This window comes from Neomonachus schauinslandi, chromosome 10 (genome assembly GCF_002201575.2).
Source record: "Neomonachus schauinslandi chromosome 10, ASM220157v2, whole genome shotgun sequence".
In the NCBI taxonomy this organism is placed as follows: domain Eukaryota; kingdom Metazoa; phylum Chordata; class Mammalia; order Carnivora; family Phocidae; genus Neomonachus; species Neomonachus schauinslandi.
In genome coordinates, this window is record NC_058412.1 from 48,653,469 (window position 1) to 48,669,562 (window position 16,094).

Consider the following 16,094-nt stretch of genomic DNA (forward strand, 5'->3'; position numbering starts at 1 on the left):
CGTGTGGTATGAGGAGCAAAGGGGGGTTCACTACTACACAACGGGAAAAATATTTTTGGTAGTTTTAATTACACCCGTGAAGAAAAATGAGAAGTTAGCAAGTTATCCCTAATCCCACCGACCATGAGTTTTAAGGAATCAAGCAATTAAGGGTGAGAAAGGTTATTAGAGTAATCCAAAGGAGAAATGATGAGACCCAAAACATAGAAGTCACTCAATACTGGAACAAATACGCATACATATAGGTGATCACTTTAAAGAGCAACTGTAGGTCCGTCCAATTCATCCAAGTGCAACGCTTGGATGAACATGTTGAACATACGATTGCACAGGCGGGAATGCAATAGCAAAAGGAATTGGTGAAGCCTGCAGGGTATACCAGACCACATGCTGCCCAAATATACTGCTAGAGAGAGAAAGGGCTTTGTCGAATTCCGGCCTTGACATCTGTCTCAATCAGTTCAGAGGTGGGGAAGGTTGGCTGGATAATCTTACCGTCCTCAAGGCGGCAGCTTCCACTACATTCTCAGGACTCCACGGTCTGTGGTTCCCGGCTACTTCTCTGCTGGGCCCTGTCCAGCAGGCACCTTAAACCCAGGCAAAACCAAAACTGAGTTTGTCGGCCCCCTTCACTCCAGACCTCGCCCTCCTTCACCCATCGCACTGTCCACGCCAGACACCTTCCTCACCCTCGCCGCCCAATCCAGTCACTCCATTCCCTTCCCCTCCCAAGTATCCAGATCCACTCCTCCATCCCTGCGGCCCCAGCTCTCGTCGAGACCCCAAATCTCACCCGGGCCATTGCGGTAGCCTCAGAACTTCTGTCCTCGTCTCCAGTGTCAGCCCCCTACAGCCCCTCCTCTTCGCAGGAGCCCGAACGATCTTTCTAAAACGCAAATCTGAAAACGACTCCCCTACTTAATGTCCCTCCACGGCTCGCCCATTCTGGAGGGAGAAACCCACACGCCCCAGTTTGGAAGCCAGGTTGCGGGCGGTGGGGATGGCAAGGGAGAGGTCCTACCTACGGCGCGAGGGGCACTGGCGTGTGGGCAGCTCAGATCGGAGGGCGAGAACCCCGGGCGTCCCCAGGCTGGGCAAGAAGGGCCCGCTGGGGGAACGACCCCCGGAGGCTGGCGGAGCGCGGCGCGGACCGGGCCGGGGAGGGTCGCGAACGGGCGGAGCAGCAGGTTCCGGGGAGGCGTCCCCTGGGCGAGGACGCGGCCCGAGCGGGGCGGCTCGCGGCCTCCGGGCGGCAGGGGGCGGCCTCGCCCGCGGCGGCCGCTCCCGGCCCCCGGCTCCGCGCCTCTCAGGGGACGCGGCGACCTCGGGCGGCGGGCCGCGTCGGCCGGGCATGGCGGCGTGGAGCCGGGCCGCGGCAGCGCCGCTGCTCCGTGGGATCCGCGGGGTGAGCAGCGGGGCCGGGCTGCTCTTCCCGGGCGGGAGATGCCGAGGGGCCGCGGGGCCGACCGCGGCCGGGGCTCGAGGACCGGCTCCCGTAGAGCGCGGCACAGGGCCCGGGGGCCTCCCCTTCCTTTCCTTCATTCATTCCTAGTGGGTTGGGTCCTTCAGTGGGCCGGGGCGGCGGGGCTCGGAGAAGTGTCAGGCCCCGGCGCGCGCTGGCGGAGCTCCTGAGCCGGTGGAGGTGGGGGGCGAGGGGACCAGACACAGAAACCGTCGTGATCCCGCGGGCGCGGAGAAAGCGGCGTTGAGGTACTGAGCCGGAGACATAGCAGTCACAGCCCAGAGTCCTGGCGTGGGTGCCGGAGAGTGCGAGGGTCTGGGCTTCGGGCAAGTCCTCCCAGCCTCCGTGCCCTCTCCAAGCCCCACACGCCCTGAGTAGAAGCCCAGCAGAGGGCACTGCCCGCGCGCTCGCCGAAGTTTCTCTCCTCGTTTCTGAGTCATCCTTTCCTCATTTCATCCACTTTGCTCTTCCCTTCTTCCTCCTCGCCGGCCGCGCTTGAACCCGCCTCCGCCGAGTATAAAGAGCTGGTGACTTTCAGCGGGACAGTCAGGATTCTAGGGATTTTGTCAGTAGATGGCTCGTGTAAAGGCCACTGCCTACAGATTAGCTAAAATGGAGGAAAGACCTCCCAAGAAATCAGCAATGCTAAGTACCCTCAGCCCTTAGTGATTTCTGCTTCTGCCTGCCACCTGGTTACCCTCTGCCTTTGCTCCCCAAGGCTCTGTCCTCAGAGGAGGCTCCACACCCCCCCTCCTCCATCCCAATTTTAGCCAGGCCCCCAACATCAAGTTTCTGTCCCTCCACACAGCACTCAGTCTCACTCCAGATCTTTCTTCTGACCTGCATCTCAACTGCCTGCTAGAATTGAGACTTCTTTGCAGGTGTGAGTAGGCATGCCCTGAATGGTGTGCTCACTGTGCTCATTCGTTCATCCGTCCATCACCCAAGTCTCCCAGAGGGCCTGTCCTGGCCCAGCTTTGGAAGGCTGCAGTAACAGGATGGACTCAGTCTTGGCCTTTGAAACCAGCTAGTGAAAGAGCCAGTGCACAGGTCATTTTAAAGAAGGTGCTTCAAGGGGCGCCTGGGTGGCTCAGTCAGTTAAGCGTCGGACTTTTGATCTCAGCTCAAGTCTTGAACTCAGGGTGGTGAGTTCAAGCCCTGCATTGGGCTCCATGCTGGGTGTGGAGCCTACTTTAAAAAAAAGAAGAAGGTGCTTTGAGACTCTCTAACACAGGACCCTGCTCTGGGCCATCAGGAACAGCCTGAGGACAGGTGGGACTGAAGGGTGAAGCGATGGTACCTTCAGCACCAACACTAGATGAACAGCGCTCGTGTGTCCCATCTGTCACCCCCCTCCAGTCTGATGCCCAGGCTACTCCCTTTGTAATACCTCTCATCTGGGCATCTTTCCTGACTAGCTTCAAAAGGCACTGTTTTGTGCAATTTACTTTGGCACCAAGAGGCCTAACAAACGCCAAGATCTTTAGCCTGACATTCAGGGCCTGCCATGCTCTCTTTTCAGTCTCCCTTTTAGCATGTGCTCAACCCAGTCAAAGGGCTGCAGACTTGGTTTTTTGCTCTGTCTCCCATAAGGGTTGAGACATGTCCCTATCAGAAGCACTGGCTCCCTATGGTCGCCACTGGGGGCAGGGGGAGTGTTGTTGCCAGTGGTAAATAATCTAAAAATGTTTCTCCTTCAGGTCCTTTAACAGAATTCTGCTGCTTCTCCCCAGTAAGAATTAGTACATGTAGCAAAGTGTAGCCTGCTCAGTGAGCAGTACGTCACAAGGCCACATCCCACTGGAGGGTGTGGAATGTGAATCAGGCCTAAAGGACAGGTGGCATTTGGTCTCAGCATTTGGTCAGTGGCACGCTGGCCCGGGGAGGCATGTCTGAGGCGGGCTGCCTGGCCTCTGGCTCCACATCTCACCAGTGGGCCCAGCCTTAGCACTTGCCACAGTCCCCCCGTTTCTTCACCTCCAAAATTGACACCATGATGGTGTCTCTCTGACAGCATTATCGTGAGGAGGAGTTCAAGATCTGTTAAGTTTGTCTGGCTCTGGAGTCAAAGTGAGTTATTTACAATTCCACTCCCCGACTCCACCAGCTCCCCAAGAAGTTTATTCTGTGCCTTGGGGAGCTTCAGTGGACATGCGATGCCACGCAGTCCCTGGGACGCAGCCCATGGCCATGCTGGCGGGGGGCCTGGGCCCTGGCTGGCAGGGCAGTGGTAGGTGGGACCTGCACAGTGGCCAGGCCTGGCCTGGGGGCACCATCATCTCACTCGGCCATGACTCTCCTCTGTTCTGTGGCAGCTTCCTCTTCTCCACTGTGTCCAGCGAATGTTTGCCTCGCAAACTGAGGGGGAGCTCAGAGTGACCCAAATTCTCAAAGAAAGGTTTCCTGGAGCTACAGCTATCCAAGTCACCGACATTTCAGGTGAGGTTTTCTCTCATCTTTCCCACGGGGTCTGCTAGGATTTTGCCCTGGGCAGAGCGCACTCGCCATCAGCCGCTTCTCAGTACGTGTGGCTTTTGGACAGATGGAATTCAGTCTCTCCCAGCCGATGGCTGGAGGTGCGGATGTGCAGGCGTCGGAGGGAGACTGTGTGTGAGGATAAGGCCTGGCTGGGAGGACTCGTGGTTGCTAGCCTGGCCTGGCTCTCGGTCTCCCTGGGGCTCAGGCCCACGGTCTTTAATTTGACTTCCAGATGAACATTAATTTCGCCACATTCTCTGACACCCTAGAATGTTAGAGCTGGGGCGGATCCCAGAAGGATTTTATCCTTTTGAAAATAACTTCCTTACTTTCCCCACGAGGAGCCGAGCCCAGAAAGGCCAAACAACCTGCTCAGCCCCTCCCAGGGAGGAGGTGGCAGAACTGGAACCAGCACCAGGACGCAGGGGGACACAGGCGGACTCTGTCCTGAGTCCAGCTGCCAGCCCCAGGCGCCTCAGAAGTTCAGACTGGCTGCGTGTTAGGAACGGGCTGGGGAGGCGAGTTCTGCACCCACAGGCCAGGAGGACAGGGCCTTTGTCCAGACGCATGTGTGGAACAGCTTAGCGGGGGCAGTTAGGTGGCCGTCCACCTGCATCTCTGCATACCCACATGTGTCTTTGGCACCCTGCATTGCCATGACGTCCTCAGTCCTATACCTGCCCCAGGCCCAGGTCAGTCAGAGCTGGAACTTGACCTTCTGTCTGGCTCTGCCTCACCCTGAGCAGAGTGTGGAAAAGGAACCGAGGCCGGGCAGCTCGGTTCCTGGGGCGCATAAAGCCTGCTGAGTAATTGGCACTTCTCATAAACTGGCCACGTGCCCCCAGCACAGGGCACATGTTCTCTCTTGCCCGCGTCGGTTCATGCCAGGGCAGCACACTTGCGTCGGTCATCAGCGCGAGCTCGCCGGCCATGTCAGTGCGGGTGGATGTGTCCACCGCAGACAGCTTGACCGGAAAGCTATTCCCTCCCCGAGGGAGCCCGGGATGAGACCCTTGAGGCTGCTCACAGACCAGGAGGGGCTGAAGAGAGCCCCGTGCAGGGCCGCCTGGCTGGCTCAGTCGGTGAAGTGGCTGCCTTCGGCTCAGGTCTTGATCCCGGGGTCCTGGGATCGAGCCCCACATCGGGCTCCCTGCTCCGCGGGAAACCTGCTTCTCCCTCTTCCTCTGTTGCTCCCCCTGCTTGTGTTTGACCTCTCTCTTTCAAATAAATAAATAAAATCCAAAAAAAAAAAGAAAGAAAGAGAGAGAGACCCACGCAGCTCTATTACACAGGTTTTTTTCAGACCAAACTGTAGTGTATTTTTGCATTTTTACAAATACCGATTGCTGCCCCTGTGGTGGGGTCAAACATGGGAATTCAGCCTCTCCCGCCCCTCCTCCTCTAGGGGGTTTCCTGGCCTACTCAATAGAAATATGAAACAAACCGACATTTCCTAGGCTTTCTGTGCTCTGTGCCTTACCTTTCATGCCCCACAAGGCATAATCCTGGGTACGTGCAGCTGACTTGCGAAAGGAAGAGCACATTTTGGATCAAGGCGGCCCCACGGGGAGTGTGTGGTCCGGTCGTCAGCTGTGAGGTTTTTCTAACTGTATTAGCAACTTTCTGCTGAATAAGAATATTCAGACCTTCTTTGGATTGTACGGTACTTTGAGGACATATGGGACAGTGGCTGCTATAAGTTAATAATTGAAACACTTTTGAGTCATGTTTATTTCAGGCGGCTGTGGGGCGATGTATGAAATCCGGATCGAGTCAGAAGAATTTAAGGAGAAGAGAACTGTCCAGCAGCACCAGATGGTAAATCAGGTCAGTAGAAGCAACACGGCTCCGTTGCCATTGGTCTCCAGCATCTTAAAGGGCCTGATGAGCAGGGATGGTGTTTAACTGTCAGCCCTGGGAAAGATTAAGGCAATACCACGCTCATGCAGACAGCATTCAGGACCTGAGCAAAATGTAATCTGGAACTTATCTGGAATCAGACGGTGGGCAAATAGGAATTTTATTCAGAATTGAAAAGAAGCCACCCAATAGTTATTTTGCATTTCCTTCTGTATTTTTTTGTATAATGCTATCAATATTTACTGTATATATTTGTAAAAAATAGATGTTTTTGTAGATTTGAAGATTTTTTTTTTTAGCGTCTCTTTGGACTGCTTTACAGATGGGTAAATTGAGGCACAGCACGATTGAGAATTGCCCCAGCTGCCCCAGACCCAGTGACAGGATATTGGAGGTCTGGAACATCAGATTTAACCAGACTCAGATCCAGTTTATTCATGATCTCTGCTTCTTTTACTTGGGATTTACAGCAGCCTGGGCCCTGGCCTGTGGGCCACACCCCACAGTGGGTGTGTCTTACATTGTTCTGGAAGGTCTTGCACATTGTGAAACTAGTTTCATTTTTGTCCAGCACAGCTCTGGTCATGAGAGTCCCTCTGTGGCCCCTTGTGTATCCAGTTCGGGTGTCCCAGACTGCTATTCCAGACCTTTCCCCACCCTTCCCCGAACGAAGCCTTCCTTGGCCCCTGCCCGTTGTTCTGTCTGTGCCTCTGGATCTTTGCCCAGATCAGCCCTCCTGCCTGGGTTCCCTTCCTCTCCTCCGGCACCCAGCTCAAATGCTGCCCCCCCCACCCCCCCGCACCTCCACCTGCCTGGCAGGAAACGAATGTCCCCGCACCCTCTGACTCCAGCCTTCTCTGCCTTGTGTCCTGGATACTTAGGACCCTGCTGTCTGTCCCTTGGCCCTCTCATCCCTCTGTGGGCTGTTCCCTTTTGGATCTGTCTTTGCCTTCCTCAAAGAGCCCAGTCCTTCACTTGCACGCGGACACCTTCGGCCATATGGCGTGCTGCGGGTCTGCTGGGAGGTCTGGGGTAGAACGGCCTCTCTGCTCCCCCGAAAGTACTTCTTGTCCCGTGTGATCTCAGGGGTGGGAGCCAAGGCAAGACAGGGAAGACCTGACGGGCCCAAATCGTCCCCAAACAGCAGGACTTTGGGTTTTGTCCCTAGAACTCCTCAGGCTGCCTGGTGCGCCTGGGCTCTGAGGGGCGCTGTGAATTTGAGCCTGGGGCCACCGATACAAGTGGTTAAGGATGCAGTTTCTGGAGTCTGTCTGCCCACATTACGCATGTGGGCTCTGCTACTTTCTAGCTGTGTGATCCTGAGCAACTTACTCAACCTCCCTGTGCCTCGGTTCTTTAATCTGTCACCGGGGAGAGAAACAGTACTTGCCTCAAAGGGCTGTTTTGCAAATTCGTGGTAGAACACACGCGTGGCACCGGAACGCAGTCTGACAGCTCGTAAGCCCTCGGTAAATGTCAGCGGCCATCGCTATTGTCATCCTTGTCCACAGCATTGGCAGAGCCCGCACCGTGTTGGGGGGAGGGGGAAGGCGGCCATTCCCTGGGTTTGGGGGAATGTCATGGGCTCAAGGCTTCCTGTGACCCCTGCAGAACTCAGACTTCCCCCGGCACCCTCCGAGCAGGAGAAGCCGGGTGGGGGCCTGGTGGGCCTGGGCTGGGTGAAGCTTTCCTCGTTGATCTTGCTTAGTCACCCTAATAGAATCGAGACTCTTAGGCCCAAAAGGCCCTGAAAAGGCCACCTTGTCCATCTGATACTGGAGTCCACTGCTGGTCAGACAGTCCCTGCCTGATTCCCTGGGGACGGGCGTCCCTGCTGTCACGACTCACACCTGCTTCACCCTCAGCAGGAATGTGCGGTTCCTCAGGGACCCTGCCCATGTGTAGCCTGGCCTCGTTCAGCTCCCAGGGTTCATCAGCCTTCTCTTCTGAAATAGTCATTGGTGTTGACTTTGGGCCAGGCCCCAGGGATGGCATCCATCCTATTCCCGCCCTGGGGAACAGACCCAGGGAGAGAAGTGAGCACTGAGTTCCCTTTTGTGTTGGAGGAAGCTGGTTCCTTCTTGGCTGCTTCACAGCGGGACCCAAGCCTCAGTGTCTGTGTTGGCAAAGATCGCATGAGGTGTTGGCCACACATGTCTGGCCTCGCGATGCATGTGGAAGGCATTCGGCCAATAGCAGTCGCCCTCTCCCCTTCTCCGGCCTCTTTCCCGCTTGTTGCCCGTTCACCTGCCCCTGAGGGTGCCTCAGCCCATGCCTCCCCTGCCCAGAGCCCTGCAGCGGGTGCCCTGAGTGCCCAGGGAGTCCAGCCCCACCCTCCCCTCTGGAGCCTGCCTCAGTCTCGCACCGCCTGCTCCTGACTCACGGCCAGGCTTCCCCCCGTGCATCGTGGCAGGTCCCTGGCCTTCCCCCCTGGGCCCAGTACTTGGTCCCTCTGCCCGTCCCACTCCCAGCTGCCCCGCTCCACGAACGGCCAGTGCAGGCTGGCTCCGTCCCCACACCCACAGCAGTGCTCGCAGCCTTGTGGTCCAGCAGTGCCTGTCACTGTGCGCCATGTCCGTTTTGTGTGCCCTTGTATTACTTCCCCTTGCCTTTTGCACCTGCGACCCCATCACAGTAGCGGACGCTGAGAAATGTTTACCCAAACTACATCTTGTGAACTGTGAGGCTATGGCTAAGTCACTTCCCGACCAGGACCTCAACTGTGAAGTGACCCGCATGACCTTTAGGGCCCCCTGTAGCTGGGAGATACTGTGACCTGGGTCACAGGCCCTTAGAAGCCTGCGAGAGAGCTGGTGGAAGGCACTGGGAGGGCTAAGTGCACAGGGCATGAGGGGTCAAGGCTTTCCACGTGAAGGGCGGCTGGGCCCACGCCTAGCCAAGGAGGCTTTAAGGATTGTGACCCAGGTGACAGCCCAAACACAGGGACGGGGACAGCATTTAGGGGGCATTCTGTGCCTGCAGAAAGCAGAGAGCTTGGGGCCCAGGGGGCTGTGTTCCCTTTCCCACCCCCCCTACCCCCCCCCCGCCCCATGACATGACATGAGGCTTTTTCCCCAGGGTATTTCTGTTGTCTACAGAGTTGAGGGGGCTGCCGGTGAACGTGGAAGGGCCAGGGCAGTTCATCGGCCCCCAGCACACAGCAGCTCCTAGCATCAGGGCGGGACGGGGGCCCGAGGGGGACGAGGGGTCACCAGAACATCAGGGTCAGGTCCTGATTCTGCTCCTCACTTGCTGGGTTTGGACAGGGGGTAGATTCTGTGTCTTTTATCAAAGAAAGGGATAGGACTAGATTATCTCTAAGGATCCTTCCCCGTAAACCGACTGCACATGTTAGGAATTTTTTTGTTGTAAGCTAGCAAAAGCAAACAAAGGGAATTAAATGGCCTGTGCAGTTAAATTATCTGGTTTCTGGCATATCTAGATTCAGGGTCTTAAGTTCATCTGCTTGCTCTTTTTCATGTTCTCTCTCTCCCCCTCGCTGAGCTTTTGGCTTCTGTGTTTTGGCCTCATTTTCTCCTACTGGAGATGGGCTTTCTCTTTTTGTTGGAGAACATGGCCCCCAGCCACCTCCAACTGACATTGTTCAAGTATAATGACCCAAGAGACAAGGCTCCACAGGGAAAAATCCCAGCAGAGATTCTGATTGGCCCAGTTTGGGTCATGTGTCACCCCTGGACCAATCAGGCTGGGCCAGAGGCACATAGCTACCTAAATACCAGGCAAATTGGTAGGCCCACCAGCTGTACACAATTAAGATCTCCAGTGGCTGCTGGAGAAGGGGAGGTGTAGAACAATGTGTTTGACATGCTACCATTTATGTTATTAAAAGGTAGCAGGGTGGGGGTGCCTGGGTGGCTTAGTCATTAGACATCCACCTTCAGCTCAGGTCATGATCCCAGGGTCCTGGGATCGAGCCCCGCATCGGGCTCCCTGCTCGGCGGGAAGCCTGCTTCTCCCTCTCCCACTCCCCCTGCTTGTGTTCCCTCTCTCGCTGTGTCTCTCTCTGTCAAATAAATAAATAAAAATCTTTAAAAAAAATAAAAGGTAGCAGGGTGGATATATATTCATATTAGCTTAAACATGCATTTTTCAATCATTGCAAAGACATACAAGAAATTGACACCACTTCTCTCCTTTGGGGTGGAGGTGGGAATGGGAGGTGGTGCAGGGCAGGTGGAGGGGGGAAACTTCACTGCATGCCTTTCTATAACTTTTGATTTTTGAGCCTCATTAGACATTGATTCAAAAAAACAAAAAACTGTTTTCTAAAAAAAAAGGGGAAACTGCTCAGACAAAGCACGTGCAGCGCCTCCTACGGAGACAGAGCTATATACAGATACTCTCAGAGAGACTTACTGTGCTCGGTGTCAGATGCAAAACAGTGATGCTCTTCTCCTTACTTAGGCACTGAAAGAAGAAATCAAAGGGATGCACGGATTGCGGATATTTACCTCCGTCCCCAAACACTGACCACGTCCTGGCCGCGTAGATGCTGCTGCTTAACGCCTTCGATGAACTTGGCTGACACCATCCTTTCCTAGGCATTTGCCAAAAAAGTTATCTATTTTGTTCATAGACATTTCCATATTATAATCATAGAAGAATATGTTCTCTATTTAGAGTTTAATTAAAGGCAACAGACATCCGAAACCTTCGAAGAGTCATTGGTGATGCGTCTGGTTCCTCTGTTTCAGAGGCAGTGTCCTTTGTCCAAAGGTCTCGTCCTTGTCAGTTGTGTCCTGTTGCTACACATGTGGAGGGGAGTGCCAGCTCGTTCTGTCATGTCAAGAGACTTTCTTGTTTCTTCTCCTCTAGGAAACTGCTCTTAAGGCCCCTTAATCTTACCCAAAAGAGAAAAAGAAAAGAGAAAAAATATGTCCTTTGGTTTTGCTGTTCCCTCGGTCGAATGCCTGGCTTTCCCTCCCCCTCCAAACTTCTTACAAGAATGATCTTAGACCTTCACTTTCTGACTCCCTGGAGTGGACTCTGAGGAGTCTGGGATGCCAGGGTCAAGGTCTTCTTCGTGCTTGAAGATGCCCCGCCCTCCGCATCTTGGAGGGAGGTGCAGCCCATCTCCTGCAGCGGAAGCGGGAAAGGTCTGCTTTCCTAGCTCGCTTGCATATGGGCATGGGTAGGTCTAGACTCAGCCCATGAGACGGACGTGGACTCTGAATGCGGAGCAAGTGAGCCGAGAAAGAGGGGTGGCGGCGCACCCATCCCAGCCGCGGAGGCAGTGGATCCGGCCTTCTGGCTGCTGGTAGTGACAGAGTCAGTGTCGCAAGCTGCGGGGCTCTGGAGTCCGTGGTGGCGGTCGCGGTGTCTGGGTCTGCGGCATGATCCGGGCTCTGGTAACAGAGCCTTCCTGTTCCTGCCCACTTTCAGAAGCCGGTTCGCCAATCTTCCCAGAAATTTTGGGATTGTTCCATGTCCTTTCACTAAATTCTTTATTGTTCACATCAGGCTGGTCAGTGTCTGTTGCTTGCAACCGAGAGAGAGCCCTGATGGGTTCACCCGCCCCTCATAGTGGGGCTCCTGCCGTCCCGCCCCCACTTTCCTCCTGGACAGCTGTCTGAGAGACCGTGTCCACTGCCGCTCTCAGTCCTCGGCACCCCAGTCACCATGGTGACGCCAGGCTGACCATCCGCTCCTTCCTCAAATGCCTCCTTTGTCTTTCGTGGAGCTGCTCACCAGGGAAACCGGTGGTCACTATCATTTCTGGAGATTCCCTAGTATGTCCCGAAGTAATGAAAGTATGTGGTTAAAACAACCTTGGGCCCGAGTTTTGGAGCAGCACAAATTTTAAATAATCTGTTCATATACCATGCCCCCATTTTGGGGTTTAAAAATATTCTCTAACTCCACAGTAAGGGGGAGGGATTGGTGTCCTGCCAAGGCAGAGCCGCCTTTTACATGGAAGAGATTCACTGAGTTGTATAAGAGCTGAGAAGCCAGGATAAAACAGAACTGAGGATCAGGGGCACCTCTCAAAGAGCGCCCCAGAGGACAGCTTTTAGGTGGCGTAGTGGGGAAACACTGAAGAATGGAGTCCCAGGGGCCAGAAGATGGTAGCGGTCAGTGAGGACAGAGAGATCACAGAATTAGACACATGTTGGTTACTTGTGTGGAGTCTAATTGTCCTGAGGGTGGGCTGGACGTAGTCCTCTGCTTCTAAAGAACAGAATCCAGTAGAAAGGACAAGGGGCCGCTTCAGAGACTACGTCATAAAAGACACTGTGGCTTCCTCCTTGCTCTCTCTCAGACTGCTCACTCTGGGGGAAGGTAGCCACCATGCTGTGAGGGCACTCAAGCAGCCTGTGGAGATGTCCATGTGGGGAACGGAGGCCTCTTACCAACAGCCAATGACACGGGCCTGCCAATAGCCAGCAGGGCACCAAACGTTCTGCCAAATCAAGAACCATTTGGATAAGCCATCTTGGAAGTGGGTCCTTCCAAGTCACAGTCACCGTTGAGCCTTCAGACAACTGTCGCCCCAGCTGACATCTTGACTGCAGCTTGCCAGAACCACTCAGCTAAGCTACTCCCAATTCTTGACTAACAGAAACTGGGAGGTAATAAATACTTGTTGTTTGAAGGCACTAAGTTTCAGGGTAAGTTCTAGAGCAACAGATAACTGTGTACACTGTACACGTGTGCGGTATGGGCAGGACGCTGGGGCATTTCACATATTGAAGGAGAGGTGCGAGGGCCGGACTGCAGAAAGGAGCGCAAGGTCAGGAGCTCATGACACCCCTGGGCCTCCGCATCTCCTGTCTGCTTCTCTCTGCAGATCAGCTTTATTGTAGATATATTTACTGTAGACTGGCGTTCACCATATATGCCAGGGTATGACTCACTGTCCTGCCCGTGGCTCTTAATTTTTATACTTAATGTCCAAGCCGTGAGAAGGGCAGACTTTCCTTCCAAGTTCCAGTCCAAAGAATGCCCGGGAAGGCCTCCGACCGGCCCGCCTTGAATCAGGAGCCACCCAGGAGGCAGGTGATGCGGCAGCCTCTCTCCGGACTCGGCGTTAGAGGGGAGGGAGGAGCAATCGCCTCAAAAAGTGGGGGGTTCTGTTCCAAGAAGAGGCTGGGGACAAACAACAGGTATTCTTGAGCGGAGGGAAAGGTGATGGGGCCTGGCAGGCCTGCTAGGAGTCCGGGGACACCAGGGAAACTCGGAGTCTTCCCTGGCTTCACCCCGTCTCCCCACCCCAGGCGACTCTCCAGGCCCGGAGAAATGTGTCAGCCCTACGACGGCCACATGTCTGTTCCCAAATCTGGCAACAAGAACTTTTTCAAGTAGCTCCCCTACCCCCTCTGCAGTTGTTCTTCCTCCAAAATTAAAAGGAAAGTTGGAGGAATCAGAGTTTCTTTTTAGTTGATTACACAAGAAGAAATTGTTTAATCAGAGTGGCCAGAGTATAAGGTTGCATCTGAGAGAGCCAACTCTTAGCTTGCTGATTACGTGCTACTTGTGGAAGGAGGGGGTACAGTTTCTGAGTCATGTGTCCTTTTAAAAACAGTGTCCAGTTTTCCAGTGGAAAAGCCAAAGCATCTTGAGGTAGGTGCTTGCTGACCAGATCAATCAATCAAAGGGACACTGCCCCCATGCACAGCCCTCCCCCAGGCCCCTTTGGTCCCATGGGTTCATGTAGTGCCCCTCTCTCCCCTGATTAGACCACCGAACGAGCAGCCAGGGCACCGGCTGGCCTGCAGCCTGGGAGGGGACCCGGGGCCACGAAGCCCCACCCATATGCTGGTGCTGGCAAAGAGCGAAGGAATCCAGTCGTCTTTCTTGGGAATCCAAACTGGAAAGGCGAGAGTAAATGACCCAAGGACAGCTCATGGCCGGTGGAAAGCTCTGGGCAAACAAATAAGGGCACTCCAGTCAAGAAATACGGAGAGAATCCGTCTAGGAGAAACGGAAGTTGGAAAAATGGCCTGGGAGATGCCAGGGGGGCATTGACAAATCTGAGTTGAGAGGAAGCCAACACTGGGGAATAAAGAAGACCGTGATTCTCAATCCTGCTGCAAATGAGAACCACCCGGGGTGTTTAAAATACTCACAGCTGGGGCGTTCCCAGGACCACGAGGCAGAGACCAGGCAGTTAAAAACAGACGTGAGCCGTCCTGCACGCCTTAGAGCCTCCAGGGTCAGGCCGGACCCCCTACCTCTGCCCGGAAACCTGGGTGAGGCCTGTCCTGCCCACCCCCTTTCCTCCCAGGGAGCTGTTGCGCCTGCGTCAGTTTGCCAGCTCCCCTCCATCTCCTACCCACCTTGCTGGCTGGGGCGCGGGGGGGGATGCTGCGCGCACCCCCTAACTCCACGGGGTGAGCGGTGGGAGAGCTCCCATGCCACCCGAGCTGGGGGTGGGCCCCAGGCCCCCCAGCTGCCCCAGGCGGAATCCGGCCTGCGGGTTCGAGGAAAAAGGAGCCAGGCCTCTGGCAGCTGGGAGTTTCCCGAGTTTTCCGGAGCAGCACCACGCACCGCGTCGCTACCCTGCGCTCCCTCCGGCCCACAAGGTAGGACGCCCCCGCATGTGCCCGCGTGCGTGTCAGAAACCTTTGGCTTGAGTCAGCAGAGTTGTTTCTTACTTGCAACCCAGAGAGCCTTAAGCCATGCCATCCGTATCTTGCAGTTCACCCCTTACCGAATGAGCCCGACTTCTGCATCTTTTCTGCTTGCATTTGCTCTAATAACGCTGGTAGGATTGAGTCTGTCATTAGGCGCCTCCTTTCAGGAAATTGAGCGCTTTTGTCAGGCCGTGGTGAGATAGCCTGACACTGGGAATTTCAAAGAACATTTATGCACTTTAATTTTGTTTTGTTTTAGAAAAATATAATGCTTATTAGGGAGGCAGGTAAGAGGGTACAAGTAAAAGATGCCAGTTTCTTCAATCACCTTGACCTTTATTCAAACGCCCTTTGTTCAGAACCCGAGTGTCTGTAATGGTCTCTGGCCTCAGCCACCTCCCCAGCAGTCATAAAAACCCAGAGGTCCTCAGGGAGCCGAATAGCCAGCTAAACAAATGGATGAAAAAGTAAAAAGTGAGAACAACTGAAGTTCAAGTAATAATGTTAGCTTTTTTTAAGTAAACGGTTTTTAGGACAGTTATATAACTGTTTTTAGAACTATTTTAGATTTACAGAAAAATGGACAGGAGAGTACAGAGTGCCTGGTGTATTCCACACCGTTTCCCCTCCTCTTAACGGTTGAGATTAGTGTGGTACATTTGTTACAATTAACGAACCAATATTGATACAATATTACAAATTAAAGCCCATAGTTTATTCGGATCTCCTTAGTTTTTCCTTAATATCTTGTTCCCAGTGTCCCCTCCACAACTCCACATTACATGTCATTGTCCTGTCTCCTTCATCTCTTCTTGACCCCGACGGTTTCTCAGAATTTCCTTGCTTTCGACGACCTTTTAGTTTTTAAATAGCAGTGCAAACCAATATATTCTGGGGGGAAATTATGGATGTGTTTGACAGAAGCAATTTTTTTTGTCATTAAAGACAAGCTTCTGTTTGGGGCCCCTGGCTGGTTCAGTCGGAGGAGCATACGACTCTTGTTCTCTGGATAGTGAGTTCCAGCCCCATGTTGGGTGGAGAGTTACTTAAATAAAATTAAAAAAAAAAAAATCCTCTGCTTATTTTAGATTTAAGAAGAACTGTGCCTTAGACGCCAAAAACATATTCCTCAACCACATGTGGTCACAGGAAACCTTTTCTTTCGGGGCACCCTGGAACTGTACCCATATTAGCAAACACTTGGGTGTTTAGGGATTTCAGATTTTCAGTGTGTTTCCCCTTCTGGGGAAAATGTTTGGAGTTGAGCATAAATAATAGCTTAGTTTTTTAAGCTTAAAGCAATTTGTATAATATTCTCATATCCCTGATTTCATTTGATCATTTAAAAAAAATTTAATTCTGGGGCACCTGGGTGGCTCAGTCATTGAGCAGACGTCTGCCTGCGGCTCAGGTCATGATCCCAGGGTCCTGGGATCAAGCCCCGCATTGGGCTCCCTGGTTCGCAGAGAGCCTGCTTCTCCCTCTCCCTCTGCCTGCCGCTCTACCTATCTGTGCTCTCTATGTCTCTGTCAAATAAATAAAAACTAATGATGTAATGTATGGTGATTAACATAACAATAAAAAATTAAAAAACAAAAATCTTTAAAAAAATTTAATTCCAGTGTAATTAACATACAATGTTATATTGGTTTCTGGTGTATACTATAGTGATTCAGTAATTCTGTACATTACTTGGTGCT

General features: G+C 53.5%; 1 protein-coding gene across 2 annotated transcripts; it reads left to right on the forward strand.

Annotated features, from left to right (window-relative positions):
• Window positions 1-1,296: 1,296 nt before the first annotated feature.
• Window positions 1,297-10,686, forward strand: BOLA3 (bolA family member 3). 2 transcript variants are annotated; one of them, XM_021699174.2, is made up of 4 exons: window positions 1,297-1,405; window positions 3,778-3,901; window positions 5,679-5,767; window positions 10,226-10,686. In XM_021699174.2, the coding sequence occupies exons 1-4, from the start codon at window positions 1,352-1,354 to the stop codon at window positions 10,289-10,291; spliced, it is 333 nt and encodes a 110-aa protein (XP_021554849.1). In that variant the 5' UTR covers window positions 1,297-1,351; the 3' UTR covers window positions 10,292-10,686. The 2 variants fall into 2 exon arrangements, with proteins under 2 accessions (XP_021554849.1, XP_021554850.1); XM_021699175.1 differs by lacking the exon at window positions 5,679-5,767 and having other exon boundaries at window positions 10,226-10,465.
• The last annotated feature ends 5,408 nt before the right edge of the window (window positions 10,687-16,094 follow it).

Bases quoted from the DNA above. Each gene is read 5' to 3' on its own strand.
- BOLA3 (XM_021699174.2), top strand. From the start codon at position 1,352: ATGGCGGCGTGGAGCCGGGCCGCGGCAGCGCCGCTGCTCCGTGGGATC. The intron at 3,902-5,678 runs GTGAGGTTTTCT...TGTTTATTTCAG, and splicing joins CCAAGTCACCGACATTTCAG to GCGGCTGTGGGGCGATGTAT. The intron at 5,768-10,225 runs GTCAGTAGAAGC...CTCCTTACTTAG, and splicing joins AGCACCAGATGGTAAATCAG to GCACTGAAAGAAGAAATCAA.